The sequence below is a fragment of the Chenopodium album genome, chromosome 9 (genome assembly GCF_948465745.1).
Source record: "Chenopodium album chromosome 9, dcCheAlbu1.1, whole genome shotgun sequence".
NCBI lineage: Eukaryota > Viridiplantae > Streptophyta > Magnoliopsida > Caryophyllales > Amaranthaceae > Chenopodium > Chenopodium album.
Window position 1 is genome coordinate 61,463,599 of NC_137842.1, and position 25,933 is coordinate 61,489,531.

At 33.6% G+C, this 25,933-nt stretch overlaps 2 protein-coding genes across 2 annotated transcripts; both read right to left on the bottom strand.

Moving 5' to 3' along the window:
• Positions 1 to 7,834: 7,834 nt before the first annotated feature.
• On the bottom strand, positions 7,835 to 8,302 carry LOC145557870 (uncharacterized). The gene has a single exon (XM_081619048.1). The coding sequence runs from the start codon at positions 8,300 to 8,302 to the stop codon at positions 7,835 to 7,837; it is 468 nt and encodes a 155-aa protein (XP_081475174.1).
• Positions 8,303 to 15,372: 7,070 nt separating this feature from the next.
• Positions 15,373 to 15,993, bottom strand: LOC145557871 (uncharacterized). The gene has a single exon (XM_081619049.1). The coding sequence runs from the start codon at positions 15,991 to 15,993 to the stop codon at positions 15,373 to 15,375; it is 621 nt and encodes a 206-aa protein (XP_081475175.1).
• Positions 15,994 to 25,933: the final 9,940 nt, after the last annotated feature.

A 25,933-nucleotide genomic window follows, 5' to 3' on the forward strand; every position in this document is an offset into this window, starting at 1 on the left:
TATTATTATTATTATTATTATTATTATTATTATTATTATTATTATTATTATTATTATTATTATTATTATTATTATTATTATTATTATTATTATTACAGAAGAAAAGTACTCTGTACATGAGAGGCCGGGATACAACAGCCTTTTGTTGAGATTGTAACCACCCTTATCTAATTAAAGAAAGAATAAAAAAAAATATATTGTCTATAATAAATAGTAGTTTTTATATCATAATGAGTATCCTAACGGTGACTTAAGACTGTAACGTAATTTATTGTATGATTGGTTTCCCTATATATATATATATATATATATATATATATATATATATATATATATATATATATATATATATATATATATATATATATATATATATATATATACAGCAATATTAAAACGGTTTGACAGTTCGGTTTCGGTTCGGTTTGAAATCGGTTCGGTATTTAATCGGGTCGGTTTAAAATCGGTTTAATTGTCTCACGGGTCAGTTTTGGTTCGGTTTAAATAGTTATCGGTTCGATTCGGTTTCGGTTTATTCTTAAGCGGTTTTAATTTGGTTCGGGTTGTAAACAGTCCGGGTAGTAAACGGTTCGGTGCAGACGGATTGCGGTTTGTTAACGGTGCGGTGTAAACGGTTTTTATCCCGTTTCAAACAGTTTCGGGTTAGAAACAGTTCGGTTCTTTTTTGGTTCAGTTTATAACTTTTTCGGTTCAGTTTTTAACTGGTTCGGTTCTTTTTCGTTTCAGTTTATAACTGGTTCGGTTCTTCAATGGTTTAACCACTTTAACGTTATTCATATCGGTTCCATTTCAAGTTTACTAAATTACGGTTCGGGTCGGTTTTCGGTTTCAAAAAATAAATTGTTTATCGAGTTGTTTGGATTCGGGCAGTTAAATGGTTTTGGTTTGAAATTTGATAGTACTTGCTAACCTTTTGCGTTCACAAGTTTTATATAAAGTCGCGAATCATTTCATATTTACTTATTTAGGCATCATATTATAAACAAATTCTCATTGATTTTATAAATACATATTATGTTCTATTTCAGGTTTAGTCATACTGATCTTACTAGTTTATTACGAAGTAGATTATAAGAGTTAGTGTATTAATGTATTATTGTTTTACAATTAGGTTATTATATGCTTCTTATTTAATCATTTATATACTACGCATAGTATCATAATCATGATTTGATGAGTTCTTGTGAAATGGAAATTTGCAATTTGGTAATTCGATACTTGATTAGTCAACAAGACTGATAATTATGACTCGTTTATCATTATATATTTTCATGAAATTATGAAGATATTACAAAGTGCTTTGATTTGTATAATGAAATAAAACACTAATGACTAATTAACAAGGTAATATTGATTAGTTCAATCGATCATATGTACACATTATTAACACATGGCATCTAACCATCTCATAGTTAAATATTCGTATCGTCGTTATTCGTATGTATTAGTACAAAGTTATAGACTCATTAGTGATCTTTTTAAATTTATCTATTTATACATTTTATTAATATAACGTTTTTATAATTTTTACGTGTATGAAAATAAAGATATACTAGTAGATGTTTTAATACGTGTTTTGGGCACTGATCCCGATCAAATGGGGCAAAAAAATACTAAAGAATTGAGGGAATAATATTTTTGTAGATGAATGTACAACACACAAACACACACGGATCACCACTCTCAACCATAGATTAAAATATCAATGGTTAGATTCTTTCTCCCACAACACACACGGATCACCACTCTCAACCATGATTAAAAAAATCAACGGTTAGATTATTTCTCCCACAACACACACAGATCACCATTCTGAACCATAGATTATAAAATCAATGGTTAGATTTTCATGAAACCCTTTTGAAACCCTTTCACTCTCACTCTCACTTTACCACTCACGGGCTCACGGCGCCTCTCATTCTCACGGGCTCAGCGCCTCTCCGTCTCCCTCATACATTCATTCACGGCGGACCTTGAAGCTGTCCTGATTCTGCCTCTCTCTCATCGGTGTTTGCTGCCCTAAATCTCCAAATTCAGGTAACTTGAGCTTGATATAATTTTGAATGAATTTGTGTGATAAGCTCTAAACATTTACAATATTCAGCAATCCCATGATATATTGTTTGAATTTGGATGTTTCTGCTTTTCTTTGGAAATAATGGTGGCATTCATAATCAGAAATCTTTCGCAAGACATGGAGACTGAACTTTCTAAATTAATGTTGATAATAAGCGAGTTCTGTTGGTTCCATTATACTACAATTTACAAATTATCAGGGCTATGCTCAATTGTATTTATCGTGGAATATTTTCAATAGTCAAATTATAGTTGAATCTGAATTAAAACATAGCCTAATAGTATATTCATGTCACTAGCACACTCCCATCTTTATTTCATTATTACTCACAGAATCAATGTAATCATATGCTTAATAGTCTCTGTGAATTAATTTTATTTATTACGCCTTCAGCCAAGCCTTGGTACTTAATATTACAAGCTTTTTGTTCATTTGGTTTCATTACCTCAAATGTATACATTGACTAGAGGCAGTAGTGTTGCTAATAGTTTGAGGCATGGCCTGAGCCTGCTTGTTTTGCTCTTCTTTGTGAACACTGATTATCCTTAATGAATGATTTGCCTTGCTATTTTAAAAAAAATATTCTAAGATTTCTAATATTTAATCCATTTAATTATATTCCCGTCAAAAAAAAAAAAAAAAATCCATTTAATTATATAAAAAAGTTTGTAAATGGTTCGATTTAGAAGCGGTTTGGTTCATAAACGGTTCGGTTTATAACCAGTTCGGTTTTTAAATGGTTCGGTGCAAACGGGTAACAGTTTGCTAACGGTTCGGTGTAAGCGGTTTTTTTGCCAGTTTAAACGGTTTCGGGTTAGATACGGTTCGGTTCTTTTTCGATTCGGTTTTCTTTCAGTTCGGTTTGTATTTGGTTCGGTTTGTTAACGGGTTCGGTTCTTATACGGTTTAACATTATTCGGGTCGATTCGGTTTCGGGTTTACTAATACGGTTCGGGTCGGTTTTCGGTTTCAAAAAAATTGGTTTTTAATCGGTCCGGTTCTCATTTGGGTCGGTTGGTTTCGGGCAGTTAAACGGTTTCGGTTTGAAATTTGACAGGACTATATATATATATATATATGTGGCGGGAAAAAGTCTTAGTGAAGTAATCTAGCAATCTCTTGACGTGCATCATCCATTAGTAGATGGATCTTTCACAGATCCAAGCCTTAGCTATGTTTGATCCTAGAATCTTGAGGTTGATTGAGGGTAAGGTGGCAAGAAGTGAATAGTAAGAAGGGATAAAGATGCATTTGTATTTTAGCCATTGTTTTTGGCTATTTTCTTCTTTTAAGTAATACCACTTAGTGAGTGTACGTGTTTATTAAAGTGACTAAGTAAGTGAGTGTTCTCTTTATTTCTTTCAATTCTTTATTTTTTAGGTTGTGCTCTTTCACTTTCAAAACAAGGTTGCACGGAGAATCTTTTTTTATTGATAAAAACAAGTCATTATTGAGTATAAGAAAAAAAAATAATGCATGTAACTGTTTAGCCCTTAAGCAGTGCATACAAAATGTTCAAAGTGGAATAATTAAGCATGAGTATTAATTATTTTAAATTTAAAACCGTCAATCAATGCATAATTTCATCATTAATTCTTACTACGTACGTTATTACTTGCAAGTTGCAACATACTATCAAAACATTTTGACACATAATTTAAGTAGAGCTGTCAATTCGGATATTCGGGTCGGGTTTAAGTCAGTTCAATGTGGGTCAGGAAAATTTGAGCCGAATTAGTCCGAGTTAATATACTACGTATATCATTACCTATGTGGGTTGGGTTTCATTTCAGATCAAGTCTATGTGGGTCGGTTCATTGTGGGTCATACATCCTATTGAGTTTGGGTCGATTTAGGTTAGTTCAATAATAACAGGTGAGGTTGAATTTGTGTCTGATTGATGACAGGTGAGGTTAAATTTAGGTTTCATCAGGTTATAATAAGTTAAGGGCATTCTCAGATCGGGTTTGATTTAGGTCAGTAATTTGCGGGTTTTATTTAGGTCAGGTCATCTCCAGGTTGGGTCATGTTGGGTAGGCTCTCATAAACCTAGGTTAACTCGGGTCACAATTTGGTTTCAGGTGATTGGGTCATATTCTGATTGGATCACCATTTTCAAGGGTTCAAACACGTCGGATCATGATCGGGTTCAGATAGATATATTCTAACACTTAGAAATGAGCAAATAGCTATAATTATTTGCCTAAGGAGTAATATGTATTGACTATTGAGCTTCTCATAGTAACTCATTGGCACATGCATATGACACAAATTGTCACTAATAAATTCATGTAATATCATCTTATAATCTTATTTGCACCACGAACATCATAATCTTAATTAGTAGGAATAATTTAGAAGGGAGTACATAACTATATAACTATATAAAAATAAGGTGGTGATAATGAATTTGAGGTGATTCGAAATTAGGTTAGGTACGGTCAAAGACAGGTCAGGTGGAATTTGAGATAGGTCAAGAACAAGTCAGGTTGAATTTGGGTCAAGTCAATAACAAGTCGAGTGGAATTCAGATTGGGTTAGTTAGGGTCAGATCGAATTCGGGTCAGTTTAGTAACAGGTTGGGTTAAATTCGGGTTTTAACAAGTTAAAACAAGTTTGGGTCAATCTCTATTTAGATTAATAATTTACAGATTATATTAAGGTCGGTCATCTCCAGGTTGGGTCATGTTCGGGTTCGGGTTTGGGTCCGGATCTCAAATACTAGGTTAACTCGTGTTTCAGATTAGTTTCAGGTCGGATAATATCGGGTTTGGGTCACCATTTTCTCGGATCCAAATATGAGGGTCATAATATCGAGTTCGGGTCAATTGTTCAATTCGGGCCAACTTTTAACACCTCTAATTTTATGAAAGAGATAAAAGGGAGTATAATAAAAATATATAATCAAAATTGTTCTACTTTTCTTAACTTTTTGAGGGAAACACTTTTCTTAACATTAATATAAGTATTTTTCATTAACGGCACGTTTAATGGAATGAATTGAGTTGTAATAATGCATGCAAAAGTGGTTCATTTAAGACATGTTTGAACTTTAAACGTGTTGAATTTCCTAAGCTAGCTAGTTAGACCATAACACCCTTTTTTGGTTAGCTAATTTGTACAAATAGTACAATTACTTGTAACTTTTTTTGCGGGGAACTTCAATGGAATGCATGATTATTAGTATGTAGTCACTTTGTGTATCTTAGGGTGAAAGAGATTTTTTGAATAGCAATAACTTAAGGGAGATATTGATATTTTCTCTTTTAAAAAAGTTGAGATATTGAAACTAAATTACTCCTACAGTAATAGATTCTAGAACATTGACAAATTTAAAATAAGTGATGAGTTAAATTTGAACACCATCATGTTCAACTTTAGTTTGTTTATATAAAAAAGTTCACAATTGATTGTAATTAAGCTATGTTGGGTAAAATAATTTGCATTGTAGTGAATAACGTAATTTAACATCATGTACAACTAATCCTCCAAGTGATTGAATACACCGATCAAGTGGGTGTAGGTGTGGGCGAGTTAACAATATAAATCTGCTCTTGCTTTCGTTAAAATCGATAAATATACTTTCTCCGTTCTTTATTACTTGACCCGCTTTGACTTTTACACTATTCACCATCCCTCCTTTAACCGTCTTTTATGAATAATATGTAAGAAAAAAATATATTCATATATGATATTTTTGGATTCGTCTCAATAAGTACTATCATAATATATAACTTTTATAATTTTACTTACGGAGAATTTAAGTTATTGATCGTTAAATTTTTGCATTGGCAAGCGTGATAAAAGAAACAAGTCAAGTAAAAAAGAACAGAGGAAGTATTATATATGTTGGGTGTGGCCCAAATTTTATAAACTTGTTATTTAGGTGGAGTATTTATGCATATTCGAGATGTTTTTGAAAAAATCAAGCAAGGTTAGTCCTTGCCCATATATTCTCTAGAATTATCTACTTTATCGTTCTAGAGAATTCTTGACATAATTAGAAACAACTAGCATACATGGTTCGTGAACATTCTGGAATATTATAGATACAAGAATAATGAAGGTGGTTTTGGAAATTTCCAGCCATTTCTTCCAATTAAGCTTCATCTACAAGGCTACAACTATAAATATAAGTCATGGACATTTATTCAAGACATATACATACATACACAGACAAATAGTCATACCTATACACAAGCCTTCCTTCTTATTTATTCTCCTTGTAAATTATTACCTTCTCTATGAATTCACTATTTCCTTTTTGTAATACTTTTTTGTGAGTAACTATAGTGAGAGTTCTCTTTTAATATTCACCCTAGTGGACATTTTACGTGCTCGTCGTCGTGAGTTTTTTTTTTTTTATTTAAAAAAATCATGCAATTGAGGATTTTTCCCACGTTAAATATCGTTATTCTTTAGTATTTATTTTGTCTTATCTTTCTCGGTATCATTTTATCAATCTCTATAATTTCAATTTATTTCCTAGAAATCAACCGTAACAATATATATTGGTTCGAGTATTACATAAATTAAAGAAAATAAAGTCGTAATGAAAATTGATCACGTATATGAAATACTCCATATTTACTCTATAAAGATGGGTCAATAAATGTGGTATATTGTTAATTAGTTTACTTTCGCTAAATAATAAAGTGAAATAATAATTAGTATACTTTGCTAACTATTAAAATTTGAGATTGTGATTCATTAGCAAAGCAACGATATATAAAGATGTCCATGTTGTGGTTTAAAGGAATAAATGTTAACCAATTTTTTTTATTAAAATGTTAGTTGATAATTGATATACACAACTTATTGTTACTTGTGAAAGTCATTAATGTAAGAATAAATTTTTCTCTTTTCAATTTTCAAATTATTGATTGATTTTGGAGTTTAAGAGCGTAACTACCTTATACAAATAAGTATATTGTTAGTTAAAAAAAACAAAATACATTTTGTGAAAAACTAACTTTTATACCTCAAATTTTGTGAAAAACTACCTTATGAAATAATTGTTGCAAGAAACCACCTTATAAAAACTAAATGTTGTAATTTGCTACCGTGTGCTTAATTTAACAATGAAAAAGAAGGGGAATTAGGGGTTACAAGGGGGCTATTGAGAAATTGGATGGAAAAAGGAGAAAAAATAATTGAAAATGGGTCATTAAACGTTTCATATTCCCGTTTTTTTTTTTAAAAAAAGTCTCTTATTCAGTGCAATAATTCAGCAAAAAGTAGCTATTTACAATATTAATAATTATTTTATAAGATAGTTTATTACAACATTAATTGTTTAAAAGATAGTTTCTTACAACATTTTTTTAATAAGGTAATTTTTTTTCGCAAAAATTGACTTGTATAAGTTAGGTCTTCACAAAATGTCTTAAAAAAAATAGCTTGAAGCGTTACTAACTTCATTGTACTGTTTGTATTGTTTGGTAAATTGATTTTCTCTCCTTTGTCTCATATACCAAATTACACAATAATTTTAAACAAATTCATAAAGTTTCCTAATATAACTAATCATACAATTTATACTATATATAGGTACAAAAAGATAGGATACATATATTAGCCAGTCCAAAGTACATCCTTATAAACTGCATATACAATGGACAACATCTACCATAATTCATAAACGGACGCACATATTAAGCATCACAGTTTTCTGAATTGTATTATAATTCATAATTCATATTATCTTTAACTAATTTCATCGCAAAATATTGTTAACTAGCAGCAACTTTGCTCCTTAAGTTGCGAGTAAAACCTCTGAATAAACTCCTCGGCAGCATCATCCACACGTTCATCACCATAATTATCATCTTCATTTTGCGAAGGAAATGGAGAGTCTGTTACCCTTAGAGGCCGGACACCGCTATCTTTACACGAAACTATGGCCTCGAGCACCTTGTTAATAGCTTCTAATTCATTGGTGTCTTCAAAATTTGGTGAGGGAGTGTAGTAATAGTTTTGGCATTGTTTTTTCTTGTTGGTAAAGTAATGATGGTATAAGGGAGTGTTTTTACAACTGAACTCGTGCTCTTGTTGAGCTTCGAAACCAATAACACCGCCTCGAGTGGTGGAGACTTTGCCAACGGTGAAGGTCTTTTTACCTCGCTTCATCATCAAGTTGAGGTCCAAGAGTAATTTCTTCTTGGACATACCTTTTCGTAGCATGAAGATGGCTAGTTTAGCCATGTTGTATAACTTTTTTGTGATTATTGGTAGGTTTTGCTCCATGTTTTTTTCCTAGATGGTTGGAATTGTAGTAAACTAATAAGCTAACTTAGATTTAATATTAAAAATATAGAAGATGTTTGTGAGAATGTTGTGTTTATGGAAGAAGTTGTTATTGGTGTGGTGGAAAAAGGAATGGTAGAGGGTGTATTTATAGGTAGGGAATGAACTAGAGATGAAGCTTAAGACAAAGGTTTTATGAGTTGAAAAGTAGGAACTTTATATTAATGGAGCTCCCAATATTAATTAGTAGCAATTAATATACTATATGAATTAATTAAAGGTTTTCAAATTTAATATAAACCTGGCCTGCCACCATCTTAGCTTTAAGGTAAAGAGGTTTGTTTCTGTCCATTTCAATTTTCAACTTTAGCTTTTTCAAATAATATGTGTAACTACATGATTGGTGTGTTTCAAATAGGGAGAAATTATTGGAGAAGTTTGTTGTGATCTATAACTTGTCTTAAATGATGATAACAATAGTAAGATGATTTCTAGCTTATTAAGTTATTATTATTACCTTTTGATCGAAGGTGTTTAGTATTGCGGATTATAATAATTAAGCATTTTTATATTAGTAATTAGTGTTAGAGGACTAATTCAACCAAAACTTAAGTTAATGGTTAAAATTCAAGATCGGTTTATATGCTCTATCTTGTCCCCTCACATGAGAGCCCTTTGGGCTTGACTGTGGATGCGGCATGAACTCCACGCACTCATACCGAGCGCAAATTATTCTATTCTAAAATGATGGTGGATGAGATTCGAACTTGTGTCCTTTGTGTCACGCTGACTCTGATACGTACCATGTTAGATCACCTGCTCAACCATAAGCTAGACCAACTCAACCATAAGCTAAGCTAAGCATAGTTATAATCTTATGGCTAAAGCCATGATCGGCTTATATACTTGTAAGGAATATGCCTTGAATCGATAGCCTTGAGTCGGGAACTAAGAAGTAGGGCAAGTTATAATTACGTCCATGCCTTGGGGAGACATGAATGAACATGCCTCGACGAAGAAGTATTGAAGACTGACTAGGCACGTTCGTGCCTTAGCGAGCTTCACATGTATTCGGCCAGGCACGTCGTCTGTGCCATCAGGAAGCACGTCTATGCCTATACGAAGTTTCGACGAGGCACGTTAGTTCTGGTGCCTTTTAAACGTGAGGCACGTCCGTGCCTCAGCAGTTTTGACCAATTTTGGATACTTTGTTCGTGGGCTTTATTCAAATAAAATTATCTTTTCTAGCGTATGGGTTAATATAACTACCCTTAGGTTATTTCCTAGCCCCACTATGGTGATATTCATTATCAATCTATAATCTAGAATTCCTCAAGATCAATAAAGTTTTTCCTTTCGCCTGTCCGTGGACGTAGCCAACTCATTGTTGGTGAACCACGTAAATATGTGTGTTATTTATTTATTTTACATTCGTTAATTTGTTCTTTCTCACGTCCGTAATAACAATGTTTATCAGTTAGAAATGCTAATCATTCTCTATATATGGAACAAACAAACAATCATGCATTCATGCTGCTCCCAATCAAGGCCAGACTTTGATTAATTAGAGAGAAAGAGACTTGAGTGAAGCCTTAGCTTGATTGACAACAACTCCTAGCATTATTTATCTAATAATCCTTCAACCCCACAAAAAGGAGAAAAAAAAAAATAAAAAACTTTATAAATTTAGTGTGAGCTACGAATTTAAATGTGTAGTCTCTTATACAGTTATACGTATAGTACTTCATTGTTAAGTATTTTTATTCCATCAAATTCCAAGAAAAGTGGACAAGTGGAAAGAAGATTATGTGGTGTTTTAGGAAGTCTTCCCCACAAAATGATTTAGGCTTAAACACATATTTATGGATATACAATCAGTAAAGTTCCCTCAATAATTCATTCATTTATACAGTAGCCACATTATCCAATTATCCATAAAATGATTTTGTTAATTATTAGTCAGTGTTAATTATTAATTGGTGAATAGCTTAGTTGTTAATTAATAGTCATATATTGCCCGATAACCCACTAAACATTCATAATGGAGGGGCATAATCGATCATAATTAATTCATTAACCAGCACAAAATTATTTGTGTACAGCTTAACTGATAGTGCAATTTTATCAATAAATTATAAAATTAAAATTAAGACGTGCATGCATGATTATATCATACTACAAATACTACATTATATAGTATTTACTCGACTATTAGCAATTGTGTACCTTTCCTCTATTCATTAAATAGTACGACTACATTATTGAACGACAATGTCTCTGAAGCAGAATAAGAGCTTCAATGTCGTGACAATGTACGTGATTACGCTTGTAATTATCTTTTCTTTGGTTGTACACACCAACGCCGAAACAACCAAGGAGAAGGTATTAGAGAAAATAAGGAAGTGCGACGAGTATAGCAAAGAAGCTCGTCAAAACATGGAAGATGCTATTAAACAAGACCAAGAAAACTCTACTATAGAGAGTAAACGGAATCGTGAATTCTTTACGAATGCTTATTCCGTTGCTCTCAACTTCTGCCAGGGTCGAATGTAAATCTGTTTGGTTTTTTTTTTTTCTTCATCTTTTATGAAACATTCGTGTTTGATTTGTGATTAATTACTATATTAATATAGGATACGTTCCTATTGTCTTTAATTTTATGGTTGTTGCTTTATTTTAATTTAATAACATATATTATTTGTATGATAAATTTCTACACTTTTTTTTCTAAGCTAGTAGTACTTTGTGTATATTGTGATAGGGTTTATAAATCAATCATGACTTAGTTCGCTTTTATGAGCCTCAACTATCAGCTTAATTAGGTTTTAAATTGATTAAATTGATTCTTTAACATGGTATCTAATCAAACGTGACAAAAGGTTTCTGTTTTCCACAAACAAAAGTGCATGTTTTCTATTCCCAACGATTGTTCCTCTGTTTTTTTTAGTTGATATTTTTCTACTATCACACTTGCCAACGCATGTTTTTAACGCTCAATAACTTCAATTATTAAAATTGTAAAATTATAAAAAGTGAATATTAATAAAATATACATATAGACGATTCAAACAAGATCCCACATTATTATATTTTATCGTATCTATAAACCACAAAAGCGAGTCAAAGTGTAGTGTGTGAATAGTGTAAAAGTCAAACGGTGTCAACTAAAGAAATGAAGGAAGTATCTATATGGCAAAAGTGTGAGCTACGAATTTTGATGTATATTCTGTTATGTATAGTATGTATATATGTATTTCATTGTTAAGTATTTTTTCCATAGAATTTAAGAAAAAGTAGACAAGTGGAAAGAAGATTATGTGGTGGTTTAGGAAGTTTTCCCCACAAGCAACGAATAATTGATTTGGGCTATATGGATAAACAATCAACTAGTTAAAAGATCCCTCAATTATTCATTCATGTATACAGTAGCCATATATATGGATAAATATATCCACTTATCCATATAGATTATTTTGATGATTATTAGTTAGTGTATAGATTAGTAGTTGATCATTGGTTACATCTTGTCCAACAACTCTAAATCTATTTTATGCAGCACATAATTAAAGGGAAGAGAACTTTGGAGTTCAATAAGGTTTAATTATTTTAGTCAATAGTTTACGCTCATCTCATCAATTAGTAGCATCCAGCTGAATTAAAATGATAAATAATATTAATCTTAATTTAATATGATGATTGTCTTATAAAAAATCAAATTTATTTCGAAAAATATTTATTAATATTATTGGATCTTTTACCAAAATGGCTAATTTGACAAAAGTATTTACCAAAACGGCTAATTATAAAATTTAATTCCCAAACTAGCTAAATTTATTGATTTGAAAAGATATTATTTATTTTTTATATTACTTTGAACCCGTTCAGTTCACTTTATTCTTTTTTTTTATTATTATTTAAAAAGAATTAGTTTTTTTTTATTTTTTTTTATTTTTTTTATTTTTACCTTTGGTTTTATTTAAATTCTAAGGCCATAGTTTAAAATATCCTATTACTTTGAACAATAACAATCAACATAATATATATGCATCAATTCTCAATTTTTAAAAAAGTTACACAACATAAACAAGCACTCAAAAAAATGATCCAAACTTCCAATCAACAAAAGGAAAAAAAAAATACAACTATTTTTTTTAACACATAAAGATGGAAATAAATATATGTAAGTTTGATTTATCATACACATTAAAAAAAAAAAAAAAAAAAAAAATTCATACTAGCCAACATTAACAAAGAATATACAATTAATAGACATGAAAAAGATGAGCAATACCTTAAAATCTCTTATCGTCGTATAAATTTGCGGTAGTCTTGATAGAACAATACTACTTGAAATTCCAAATTTTTGTGATTGATATAGATGGAAAAATTAGTGCTTTTAATTTTTTTTTTATCGACATTAGGGTTCTGCGAGTCTGCGACTGTTTACGTTGTTCGTAGTTTTGTATATTGTTTAAATTTTCCAACTTAAAAAAATCTTTAAGTAAATAAAAATAAAACAAAAAAACCAAAGTTAAGAAAAAAAAGAACCAAATCGGTTCAAAGGAAATAAGAAATAGATAGATTCCTTCCAAGTTAATAAATTAGCTAGTTTGGGAATTAAAATTTATAATCAGCCGTTTTCGTAAATACTTTTGTCTAACTAACTGTTTTAGTAAAAGATCCAATATTATTATTATTATTGAGAAGGAAAAGCACATGAGAGGGTTAAGACAGCCTTTAGTTAAAGCTATAACCTATTCTATCTATATAACGAGTACTAGAAAATCTACTATATGTAAAGAGATCAATATTCCAATGATGACCTAAAGCTGCAACATAATTTGTGACATGATACGTGTCCAGTTTTCTTATTACATGTGGCGAGAACAAGTCTTAGTAAAGTAATCAAGCATTTTATTATTGACGTGCATAATCGATAAATAACGTAGATGGATCTTCCACGGATCCAAGCCTTTGTTAGGCTTGATCTTGGAACATTAAGGTTGGATGAGGGTATGGTGGCAAAAAGTGAATAGTTTAAAATTAAAAAGCTAAGAAGGGACACAATTATTTGAGTGCCTTGTCTTGCAATTAGTCGTGGCTTTGTATTTTAGCAAATGTTTTTGGCTGTTTTCTTCTTTTATGCAGCGCCACTTAGTGAGTGAGTATACTAAAGTGACTAAGTTAGTGTTCTCTTTATTTTTAGGTTGTGCTCTCTCACTTTCAGAACAAGGTTCCACAAAGAATCCTTTTTTTTTTTTATTAATATAAATAAATGAGTCACTGAGTAGAAAAAAATAACATACATATAACCTTAATTATTATTCTGCTTTCTCCGTTTTCTTTTATTTAATTTGCAATACAATCTTCGACTGGACATATACATTTAGAAGGTAATTAGAGTTGGTAAACGGAGAACTTTACCAAATAATTTAAAGGAAAATTTTGTGAAAAACTACCTATTATAGTCCAGAATTTGCGAGAAACTACCTATTAAAAAAAATGTTGTAATTGACTACCTAATTTTCGAAAAATGTTGTAATTTACTACCTTACGCCGGATTATGAAGGAGTTTGACCAAAGTTTTCCGGTGTTGACTTGGCCACGTGACCATCACGTGACACTTAATGACCCTTTTCTTTCACCAAGTGTCACGTGACCAAGTCAACGCCGGAGAATTTTGGTCAAACTTATTCATAATCCGGCGTAAAGGTAGTAAATTACAACATTTTTAAAAAATTAGGTAGTCAATTACAACAATTTTTTTTAATAGGTACTTTTTCGCAAATTCTGGATTATACTAGGTAGTTTTTCACAAAATTTCCTAATTTAAATAACAATGGGAATGGAAAAGGTAAGATACTATTCATAAATTTGTTTGTATTGTGTACATTATCTTGGGAAAACTCTTTATCACATGCAGTTAGGGCCTGTTCATATTTACTGAACTGAACTGAACTGAACTAAGCTGAAATGAATATTTTATGAGAGAGGGAAATTAAAAGCTGAACTGAACTGAACTGATTGGAGCTGAACTGAACTGAATTGAAATGAACTGAACTGATTGGAGCTGAACTGAACTGAAAATAAGTAAATATGAACAGACCCTTTATATATCAAACAATAAAATGTTTTCCATCAAAAATAGTCTTACTTTGTATTAATCGATTAATCTTATAAATGAAACGTTACATATACACTTGTAACGGCATGGTATTTTTTATATCCTCATCTAGAACTTTATTAGTACCAACATGGACTCGTTAGAAGTAATAACCTAATTATTTATCGGTAACATCTTTTATGATTGATCAATAACTTCATACTATCATACTCCTTATATGCATCATTAGTAACCTCTCTATATATATAAATATAAACAAATAATTTAACTTTTGTACTTGTAATCCCATTGTTGCATGCATGGTCAATAATAATTTCATCTCCATATTGTCAATTATTTCATTTGAATATATTATACCATTGATTTATTGTACGGCGAATCACATATAAGAACACGTCTATACAAAAGCATCCATAAATTTACTCAAGAACTCATAAAGGGGTATGCATATTTAAGTAACAAAATGCATGTGAATAATATATAGTATATGTTAGAAGAATGAACAAAGGATCTTCCTAACTAAAGAAAGCTAGTTGATTGGTCAGCTACGTTTGATTTGATTTTCACTTTATTCAAAGGTACCAAAAATATGGCACTTAAAGAAATTTTCCCTAAAAAAAGAGGGAATGATTAAAATAAGTAACAAATTGTACCAATATATACACATAAATCCTTAATCCTTATTTGGCTTGTTTGTGTACAAATATTTTTTTTATTACAAAAAATGTATAGAAGAATAATGCAAGACGAAGTTGCAAATTTTCCATTGAAAGAGAACATATTCTTTTCTTTTTCTTGACACATTTATATGATTCCCTCCAAAAAAAAACAATAATAAATTTTTTAAAATTAAAATGTATCATGCTCTACAATTGTAAGTTCCTCCTACAAAAAGATATAATGGCTAATTTTGATGTTTAAGTTGAGAGTAGAAATCCGTGATGAAATCTTCAGCAGCCTGATCCACATGCTCGTCGTCTTGATCCATGTTTTGTGCCGTAAACGGTGAGTCCGTTATCCTTAGAGGCCGGACCGTAGGGCTCTGTCCGAACCCTAGGCCCGGCAAAGCCGGTGAAGCAGCCAAAACACCACCAACATCTTTGTCATTACGTAATATCATTTCAAGTACATTGTTAACATCCTCTATATTATAATTTTGACCATCTTCCAAGGGAAAAGGGGAGGGCATGTAATAGTGATCATTATTTTGGTGGTGATGGTTCTTTCTTTTGTTGGTGAAGTAGCGGTGGTATAAAGGTGTGTTGCTACAACTAAACTCGTACTCCCGGGCGTCGTTGGAGAGGTTAGATGACCCACCAACGCCGCCCTGAGTGGAGAAGAGGTGGTGGTTGTTGTGGAACATAAGGTTTCCTAGGGCTTTTTTACCGGCGATTTTGCCACGTTTCATCATGAAGTTGAGGTCCATGACTATTTTTTTCTTGCATAGACCTTTCTTTATCATGAAAATTGCCACCCTTACTATTTTCCATACCTTCCTTGAAATGCCTTCTAATTTAGGCTCCATTTCTAATGCTTTTGTTTTTTTTAGTGTTAATAATTGTAGGAGAGAAAAGTGAATTGAGAAGACAAGACTTGTTATGATGAGAAAGGGATGCAAATTGAAAGGAGTTATATATAGGAGAAAAAAAGTTGATTATGAAATGTTAAATTATTGAGTACTTTTGATTGTGGGAGGGTGAGTAGAAGTTTCAATTTCTTAACTTGTAACACTTCTACTTTTTCTACCTTTATTTATTGAATAATACTAGTTATTAGGGACACGTTTAATGGAATTACTTGAGTTGTAATAATGCAAAAGTGGTTTATTTGAGACATGTTTGAACTTTAAACGTGTTGAATATCCTAAGCTAGCTAGTTAGGCCATAACGCCTTTTTAGGTTAGTACAAATAATACGTACAATAATTTCTTGCATCTTTTTTCGCATGGAACTTCATTTATCTAGTCCATTTGCATGAATCATTTGTATAATTGTATATCATATCGTCTTGTGCATTAGGACGAAAGAGATTTTTTTTAATATCAAAAATATTAAGTGAGATACTGAAACTCAATTATAAAATAAAAATTTGAACATATACAAGTTCAAAAAATAGTAATGAATGAAACTATTATTACTTATAGCTTGAACACCACTTATAGCTTGAACACCATCATATTCCGCGCGATAGTTTTAAGTACTCCTTTGGTACCATAGTACCATACTACCATGTTATACACGTTATTATGTTAAAACCCATTTAGGGTGGTTTTGGGGAATGGGTTTAGGGTATTGGTGTTAGTTTTTGGGTGGGGGAAGGGGAGGGGGTCGATTCAGGTTGGGGGAAGGGGAAAGGGGTCATTTACGATTGGGGGAAAGGGGAATGGGTGGTGTCGAGGTGGGGGTTTTAATGTTTCATTTTTACCGTTTAAGGTGGTTTCGGGGCAACGGTGATGGGAAAAGGGAGGGGTGGGGTCGCTGGCGTTGATGGGGAAATGGAGGTTGAACTGTGGCAATGAGGGTGGTTGAAGATAGAGTGGTGGCAGTGAGGCGGCTAGACAGTAGTTGGGCCCCACTAACGTAAATAGTAACGGTATAAGGCAACAAATAGTGATATCTAAAATTTTGGGATTTGGGTGGTAGTAAGATAGAATAAAAAATTAAACCAGTAGCAAATGTGAACCAAGGTTCTTTCGTTGGTAGAAAATGCTTAAACTTTTAATAGATTTAACAATTAGCAAGTTTGCTTCGAAATAGGATCAAGCTCGAGTATGAGCTTAAAGTGAAACTATTATAATGGATGTGAGAAATAACTAATAAAGAATGTAAAACAAACAAATTAAATAACACACCGATTTGCATGGTATACTAACAATGTGTTTGCTACATCCACTAGCAGGTGTAGACACCTAAAAATGTCTCCCCTAAAACCAAACCCGGTGATGAACACCTTTCTCCGCCATTATTGGTCGGGTTGAATATTTAATCCCGAGAGTGCTTAAAGTCCATGTTCAATCAAACTCAGCTCACAAAATAGTCAACGGATCAGTCCTAATGTTTAGACAATGCATAGTCAATTTGTATTTTGGCCCGAAACCTTTTTAATTCGTTTCGTATTATTTATTAATTAAGCCCGATTAATGAACAATAAACCTAAATAGCCCGAAATTATGAAACGGCACTTAAAAATACTCAGCGAAATTATATTAGATTAAAAATGAATTTGGACGCAAATCTGGAAAAACTGTACACTGTGACACGGCACCATGTGCCACGCCACGGTGGACATTGCCGCGTCACGGCATTCTTTGCCGCGTCGCACACGGGATTTTCCTTGTTTTCTCCGCGTACACAACTGCACGCGCTTTATCATTTTAGGCCAAATTTTGTATCGCGCCACGATGTAATATACCGTGTCACGACACCCATTGTCGTGTCGCAGCAGACATGCCATGTCACAGTGCCCAAAATTAGGGTTTTTATTTTTTCTAGGGTTGCGTGTAATCCCCTGCTCATTTCCTCTATAAATACAAGCCTCATTTCTACAGTTCGAGACATAAAATAATTCTCTCTTCTCTCTTATATGATCTAACCTAAACACTACCCTACCTTATTCTCTCACAATACTTCCCCAAGCATTCCAAAGACTCCATACTTTACCCGAAGTTTCATCCTTAAACCAAGGCGTGAAAGGTAGAAATGTTCGAGGGTTTGGCCCCAAATCAACTTTAATTGATTTAATTTTAATTATTGTTTTATTAATTTCCTTGAAGTTACTAACGCGTTTATTGTTTAGTTGCAAGCAAACAAAATCAAAGTAAAGAATCATGCATGTTCCTTTTATTTCTATTATTATTCTAACTATTGTTATTATGTTTATATTAATTGTTGGATTATAGTTGAATTGCTTCCAATATTAATGTTAATTTTGTTGTTATTATTGATCAATATATTGCATGTTTCAAGGGAATATGTAATCGAAAATCACGCCTAATAAGATAATTTAGACAACCAGTTTAGGTTCCTTTAATCTTATTGTTTAATCGAAGTGATCACTAATATTTTAGAATTATATGTTGCATTAGTGTTCAACCAATTTATCATAATAATAGTTTGGAGCAAATTGAATATTTTGTTTGTATGGTTTTGAGATCACAGGAATGCTTTTCACAATAAGAATCGAGTAGAGGTCAATACGGGCGAATGTGACTCCATGACTCACTTCGTATCATCAACCCTAATCCTCCTTTCGTGGTTCCGAACCATATGGAGTTAGTAATCTCATGGATTATGAATGGGGTGTAACCTTGACGGGTCAATCGTTGTTGCCTATTGTTGTTCCTTTATCGTGGTTGTCTTTAATGATCCGTGAATGGTTTACAATTTCCTTAAAAACTTGTTGGAGGATTCCTACTTTCCTTGTCCCTAATCGTATTATGTCAATTCCTACTTCCTATGAGTGCCAAGCATATTCACACGTGCTTTTAACGTAGGCGTACTTCAAATGACTCCTACAGCAGGGCTAGAGGAAAATAAAAGCTTTATTAATCTTGAATTCCATATTACAAATTGATTATGAATATCACAAAGCTAATAAATAACCTAAGGAGTATTATTTATAGTAACCCATAAACTGGGGTCTGGGTATTTATAATAACCCATATATTAGCAAAGATAGACTTTAATTACAGAGATAAAGCCTAGTGCAAAATCGACTTAATTTGCCCAAAAATCTCCAAGCACGAACGTACTTCTTAATGCACGTCTATGCCCCAATATTAGAAATAAAATTGAAACGAAAGTTAATTGTTGATGTAACACCTCCAAATCTTCCTCTACGAAAATACTAGTATAATACGTATAATTATACCATATAGATAGATTTAGCCTTATTATTGTCGTGTGATTATGCAAGGCTACTCAAACTACTAACCAAAACAATACTTTGCAGCGAAAATTTAAACTCTTCTTTCATTAATAAAAGCTATAAATAGAAACCATTGTTGTTTCGGGTGTTTTTTAGATTTCCTTGGATACTGGTCACGCTCTTCTGGCAACGAGACGGTCCAACCTGCAAAACAACGAATATTCCGATTGTCGGAATATTCGCCTCTGACCATCAAGTTAGTGATCGGAACGGAAAAGGCTAGAGAGAGAAAGTAGAGAGAAGTTGGAGCTATTTAATGCTCTTTTTGTTGTAATGTCTTAATCCACCCCTCCCATCATAAATGATTGGGGTATTTATAGGGGTGGGACTCGTGCCCCATTCTAGGGTTTGCACCCTAGAATTGCGTGACGTGATTGGCTGCGCAATCAGTGAATGCCACGTATTACTTTGAGGGCGCCGCTTTGCGGCTTTCAATGATATCTCTCGGGATTTGGGCCCTGACGTTGTTAGGCCTCTTTTGCGTGCTGATTTAAGGGGAACACATGCCCTAAACACGTGGCATCTTCTCGTGACGACACGTGTCACCCTCTAATTGGGCCACGTGTCGCTACGAGATTGGCCTGAAACTTTGGGTGCTCTTGAGCTGAATGCGTGGCATCTTCTCGTGGTGACACGTGTCACTATGGGACTGGGCCACGTATATGGGGTATTTTTACCTTCAACAATTGTCATGAGTGCGTACTCATCATAAAAATAAAGACCAACATTCCTAATCTAGGTGAAGAACATCCCGGGACTCCCAAATGCTCAAATATGGACTCCACATGAAATTAGTCAACATTGCTTAACATTAAGGTAAACAGGTTGAACCAAAACAAATAGAAAATACGAATTAGAAAAATATGTTAAGTACGATAAGTTCAAGATAAGTAAACTCAATTTATTTGCAAACATGCTTTTAAAACCAATTCCAATAACTAATCCAATAATTCAAAAATTCATGATTTGAATCCAATTCTCAAATATAATTCAAATAACTCAATAAAATGATTATTAAAATCAATTCTTTTCAAGGTTGCTGCTGTCGATGGTCGGTGGCTGGCGTTGGAGGGTGGTGGCGGCTAGTGGCAGCTGGCGATGGGAGGTGGTGTTTAGTGATGGTTGGCGCAAGAAAAAAAAAGAAGAAGATGAGAAGAGAATTAAGAGAGAATTAGAGAATTGGTGTGAGTGTTTAGCCATGAATCAATAGGTATTATAGGCTAGATTATGTATGAATTATGGTAGGAAAATGTAGGAAGAATTATAGTAAAAAGAGTTAAGGAAATTACTTGGAGAAGAGCGAGAGCTTTATAATTATGGAAAGTTTGAGATTAAGGTGACTAAGAATAATAAAATTAAGGAAAGTATGTTGTCATGAATAATAGTATGGCAAAAAAAGGTTTACTTGGGGAATAATCAAGGATGAAATAAGATAGGAAATAAGATGATCAAATATCTAAGAGGTGGAAAATAATAGATTTAAGGAAGATAATTAAAAAAAATACAATTTACCAAAATAAATCACCCAAAAATCCATCACGGTGGCCGAAATTTTTGAGCTTCATTCCATAACTCAAATTTCAGACACCCTATGACCCTATGTAGTATTTAGGGAAATATTTTTCTAGATTGGAATTGAAAATAGTTGTGTAAATAAAATATACGTATTGTATAAAGAATTAATTAAAAGAACACAAACTATTTACTAAACAACTTAACCAAGAAAATCAGATTTTCCACACTAGGAAAATCCTAAATCCTTAGCTAACCATTAGATCAGAGAATTTTCGACCTATTAATTAAATAGTTAAAATATAATTTTTGCTTTAATTAAAATATCCGAAATGTATATATAAATAATTCGGATTTTAAAATAAATAGATAATAAATCTTATCCAAAATCTAAAAATAATAATTAAGTTTTAAAATACTTTTGGTGTCAAAATTCAAACATCATTTTGGCTCCAAAATTGGAATAATAAAATAATTTACTAAATACCCTTTTTGAAAAATAATAATTAATTAATTAATTAATTAAGGAAATATGTATCAAAATACGGGGCATTACAGTTGAGGGGTGCCAAGTTTTTGGCACTTGCACGGCAACAAACAGAAACATGCTTCATGCGAGCAAGGACGCGCCACAACGATTCTCTGTCAAGGCACAAACGTGTCAGAGTGAGTGCCTGTACTTCTTTGTCTAGACATGCCCATGCCTCCCAAAGCCATGGACTTGTTGTTGCACTTTCCTAGCTTTCGACTTTTAGCTGGCACCTTGTAGCACCAATCCTAGTCAATAATTATTTATGATAAATCTATTAACAATAAACTAGAATCCTTGTAAAATTAAATCTCAAAACAATGTACAAAAAAATAGTTGTTAAGGTTTTTGTTTAAATGAGACAATTGAAAACCTAATTCAATTATGGTTCCATGCGTGAGATTATAAACCACTAGCTCAATTAAAATTTTATATTTTAATTAAGAAATTGTTTATTCTTATTTAAAGCCCAAGGCAAATTTCTTCATTTCACTTTTCAAAAAATTCAAAAGGAAAAACTACTGATTCAATAGGGAGTTTTAGTCAAGAGAAAATTGTCAAATCAATCAGCGATTTACCAAATTAAACCACTAATTAAATTGGTGCATTATTTAGTCGAGACAAATGGAAACTTATTTTAAACCACTAGTTCAATTAGAAATCTGCTAAAATCATTGTTTTATCTTAAAAGATTGTCAATTCTTATTTTAAACCTGAGCTAGCAATCAAGTCAACCCCCTCAATTCACTTATAGCGAAATTCAAAAGGAAAAATCACTAATTCAGTAGGAGGTCAGGTTTCATGAAAGAAAATTCGTCAAATCAATTAGAGATTTACCTGATAAAACTACTAATTAAATTGGCGTGTTATCCACTAATTGATGAAGTGGTTCTTTTATCCTTCATCAAAACCACCAATTCCATTAGCAATGCAATTTTGCATGCCTTGAACTACTTTATAAAATTGTTGATATATTCGACTTCTTTAAGCATTTATACAAAATTGTTCAATGATATACGCAGTTCTTAGTAGTTTGATTTAAATTATAAATGCATGGCAATCACACATTGCAATTATTGAATTAATATTTGATTTAATTTAACTTAATATTTCCACTTCTAATTCTTTGTATATGTACTTTCTTGCCACTATACCACGATAGGTATTGTTGGTAAAATAACTATTGAAATCAATAACAAACAAAAAGATTAGAACTTTCCTGGATTGAAGATCCCAAACTCACAGTCGCGCCGTGGATCAAAATCCACTGCCTTAGAAGCGAAATACGCCACCACCGGTACAAGTTTCCTAATGACGCACGCCCCCCAAGTTTAACGCAACTCTCTCCGTAATCCGTGCACCCGAACTCGAAGAGTGGAATTGCTCAAGAACTGTTCAGATCTCAAAAGGTAGGTTTGTGTTTTCGGCTAGAAAGTGAAGGAATCTCATGAAAAGGCAAGACTCGTATTTATATGAGTCCCGGAAAAGGAAACACGCAAAGCAAACCGACCTAGGAAAAAAAGCGGGCCCGATCGGGCGAGCTGCCGCCCGATCGGGCACGAGATTAAGTTTCTCCAGACCTGGTGTCGCGCCCGATCGGGCGAACACCGCCCGGTCGGGTTCCCAATCGGGCGAACACCGCCCGGTCGGGCGATCTAGAAACCCCATCCCGGGCGAGCCATCGGGCGAAGCCGCCCGATCGGGCTCGTCAAAAACTCGAGTCCGCCACCCGGTCGGGCGAGGGCCGCCCGATCGGGCGCGAGAGTTCTCCTATTTTCCTTGGCCACCTCCGCCCGATCGGGCGCGAGCATCCGTTTGCATTACCTATTTCCAACAATCCCCCACTAATGCGAGCGGATCTTCAACATGAAATCTGAACAGTAAATGAAAGTCTTAGTACTTAAATGCTAGTATCCAAAGGTTTGAACTAACACAATAGTGCACAAGGTTTTCAACACTTCCCTAGTGAGTATCCTAAGATTTGAACTCCTAGGAGCGAGGAAGGGACCTTGAATACACATACCTTGACTATAAAGCTTAAGCAACTCCGCCAATCTTGGCCAACACTTGGGCTCTCATGAGTACTTCAGGAAAACAATACTCCAGTCTTCCCTTGAGAGAGGCCACCTCTCGTGCTCACGTAGGTGTTCATCCTATGTGTTATTCACACACGTTCCCAGCAAATTCAAAGGTCTTTCCCTGCAGGCTTAAACATGTTTAAGCACCTTGCAAACCAGAGAATTACATGCAATGGAACTAGAACATTAAGAACATAAGTTCAACCCTTCAACTTTCGGTGTCATTATCTATCCTGTTTTAAGAACTACTAGGACAAAGGTCTTAACTCTCTTAAGAACCTCAATCTATCCCTGCTCAGAAAACAACTGGACTAATGACATTAAGAGACAAACTCATCCTAGCAGAATCTAACTGGTAAAACTTACCACTCTTATAGAGTAATAGATTCAAACACATGATACATATATAACAAATCCACATGATTCATGCCAATGAAACAAATAAACCAAAACAAGTTCCAGATTTATTAAAACCAATGTATCATGTCACATAGCTAGAATAGCTACCATTTCAAGACATTACAACATAGGTCCTAAACCCATACCAGTTGATGACTCCACCACTAGTCTACGACTTAATCCCTTAGTAAAAGGATCTGCCAGGTTTTTCTCTGTTCGAACATAGTCCAACTAAATAACCCCATTCACAATAAACTGCTTCACAGACTCGTGTTTGACTCTTATGTGCCTTTTCTTACCATTGTAAACGTTGTTTTTAGCAACACATATAGCAGCTTGTGAATCACAATGCATCGACACAGGTGATGACGGCTTCCCCCACAAGGGAATATCAATAAGCAAATTTCTCAACCAATCTGCCTCTTGTGTAGCAATATCCAATGCGATGAACTCAGCTTCCATTGTTGATCTAGCTATACACGTCTGCTTACCAGACTTCCATGAAACTGCACCCCCACTAAGGGTAAACACATAGCCACTCGTAGAGCTTGTTTCATCACTATCCGTTACCCAATTTGCATCACAATACCCTTCAAGAACCAAAGGATGACCAACAAAATTCAATCCCCAAGACACGGTTCCACATAGATATCTGAGCACACGCTTCAAAGCAACCCAATGTTGCTCACTAGGACAATGAGTATAGCGACTAAGTCTACTAACAGCAAAAGAAATATCAGGGTGAGTGCAGTTCATCAAAAACATCAGACTATCAAGCACCTTAGCATATTCAGTTTGAGACACACCGTCCCCCACATTTTTCACCAAAGTTCCAGAAGGATCAAAGGGAGTTCTCAATGGAGGCAAATCAAAACAATTAAAGTTCTTCAGAATTTTCTCCACATAATGAGACTGAGACAGAAAATACCCTTTCTTGGTTTTAGTAAGTTTAACACCAAGGATCACATCTACCTCTCCCAAATCCTTCATCTCGAACTTTGAATTTAAATACTTCTTAGTTTCATTTATGACATACATGTTTGTGCCAAACAGGAGCATGTCGTCAACGTACAGGCATAATATCACACATTGCGCACCAAACATCTTAGAGTACACACATGCATCACTACCATTGACAACAAAACCAAAACTAAGAACAGTTTTATGAAATTTTTCATACCATTGCTTCGGAGCTTGTTTTAAGCCATACAAGGATTTCTTTAGTCTGCACACCTTATTCTCCATCCCAGGAACTACAAAACCCGGAGGTTGCTCCATGTAGATCTCCTCCTCCAAATCGCCATTCAGAAAAGTTGTCTTAACATCCATCTGATGTACAATCAAGTTGTAAGATGAAGCTAAGGCAAACAAAACACGAATAGTGGCAGTTTTAGTCACAGGAGAATAAGTATAAAAATAATCAAGGCCAAATTTTTGAGTGAACCCTCTTATCACCAATCTAGCTTTGAACCTTTCCACGGTGCCGTCGGTTCTCATTTTTCTCTTGAAAATCCACTTGCACCCAATAGCTCTGCTCCCTTTTGGCAGGTCCACAAGCTCCCAGGTTCCATTTGACATGATTGAGTCAAGCTCACTATTTACAGCTTCCTTCCAGAAGGTTGCATCTACTGAACTCATAGCTTCTTCAAATGATTTCGGATCTTCATCCACAACCTGTAGACACAACATGATCTCATCTAGATCATCTTCGAACTCACCTAGATTTCCGCACTCTGCTATAAAGGCTGTTAGGAAATCAGGTCCAAGGCTTGTCTCCACTCTTTGCCTTTTACTTCTCCTAGGTTGAATCTCACTTTCAATCCTAGGGGAAGCATCTTCTGGCTCTGCAGATGAAGGAACTGAAGAAACATCGTTAGTAACTAAGTTTTTCTTCAAAGAAAATACCTGTTCAAAGAACTCTGCATCACGAGATTCAGATATAGAGCGATCTTCCAGAATCATAAACCTGTATGCGGCACTATTCTCAGCATAGCCAATGAATACTGTATCATAGGTCCTAG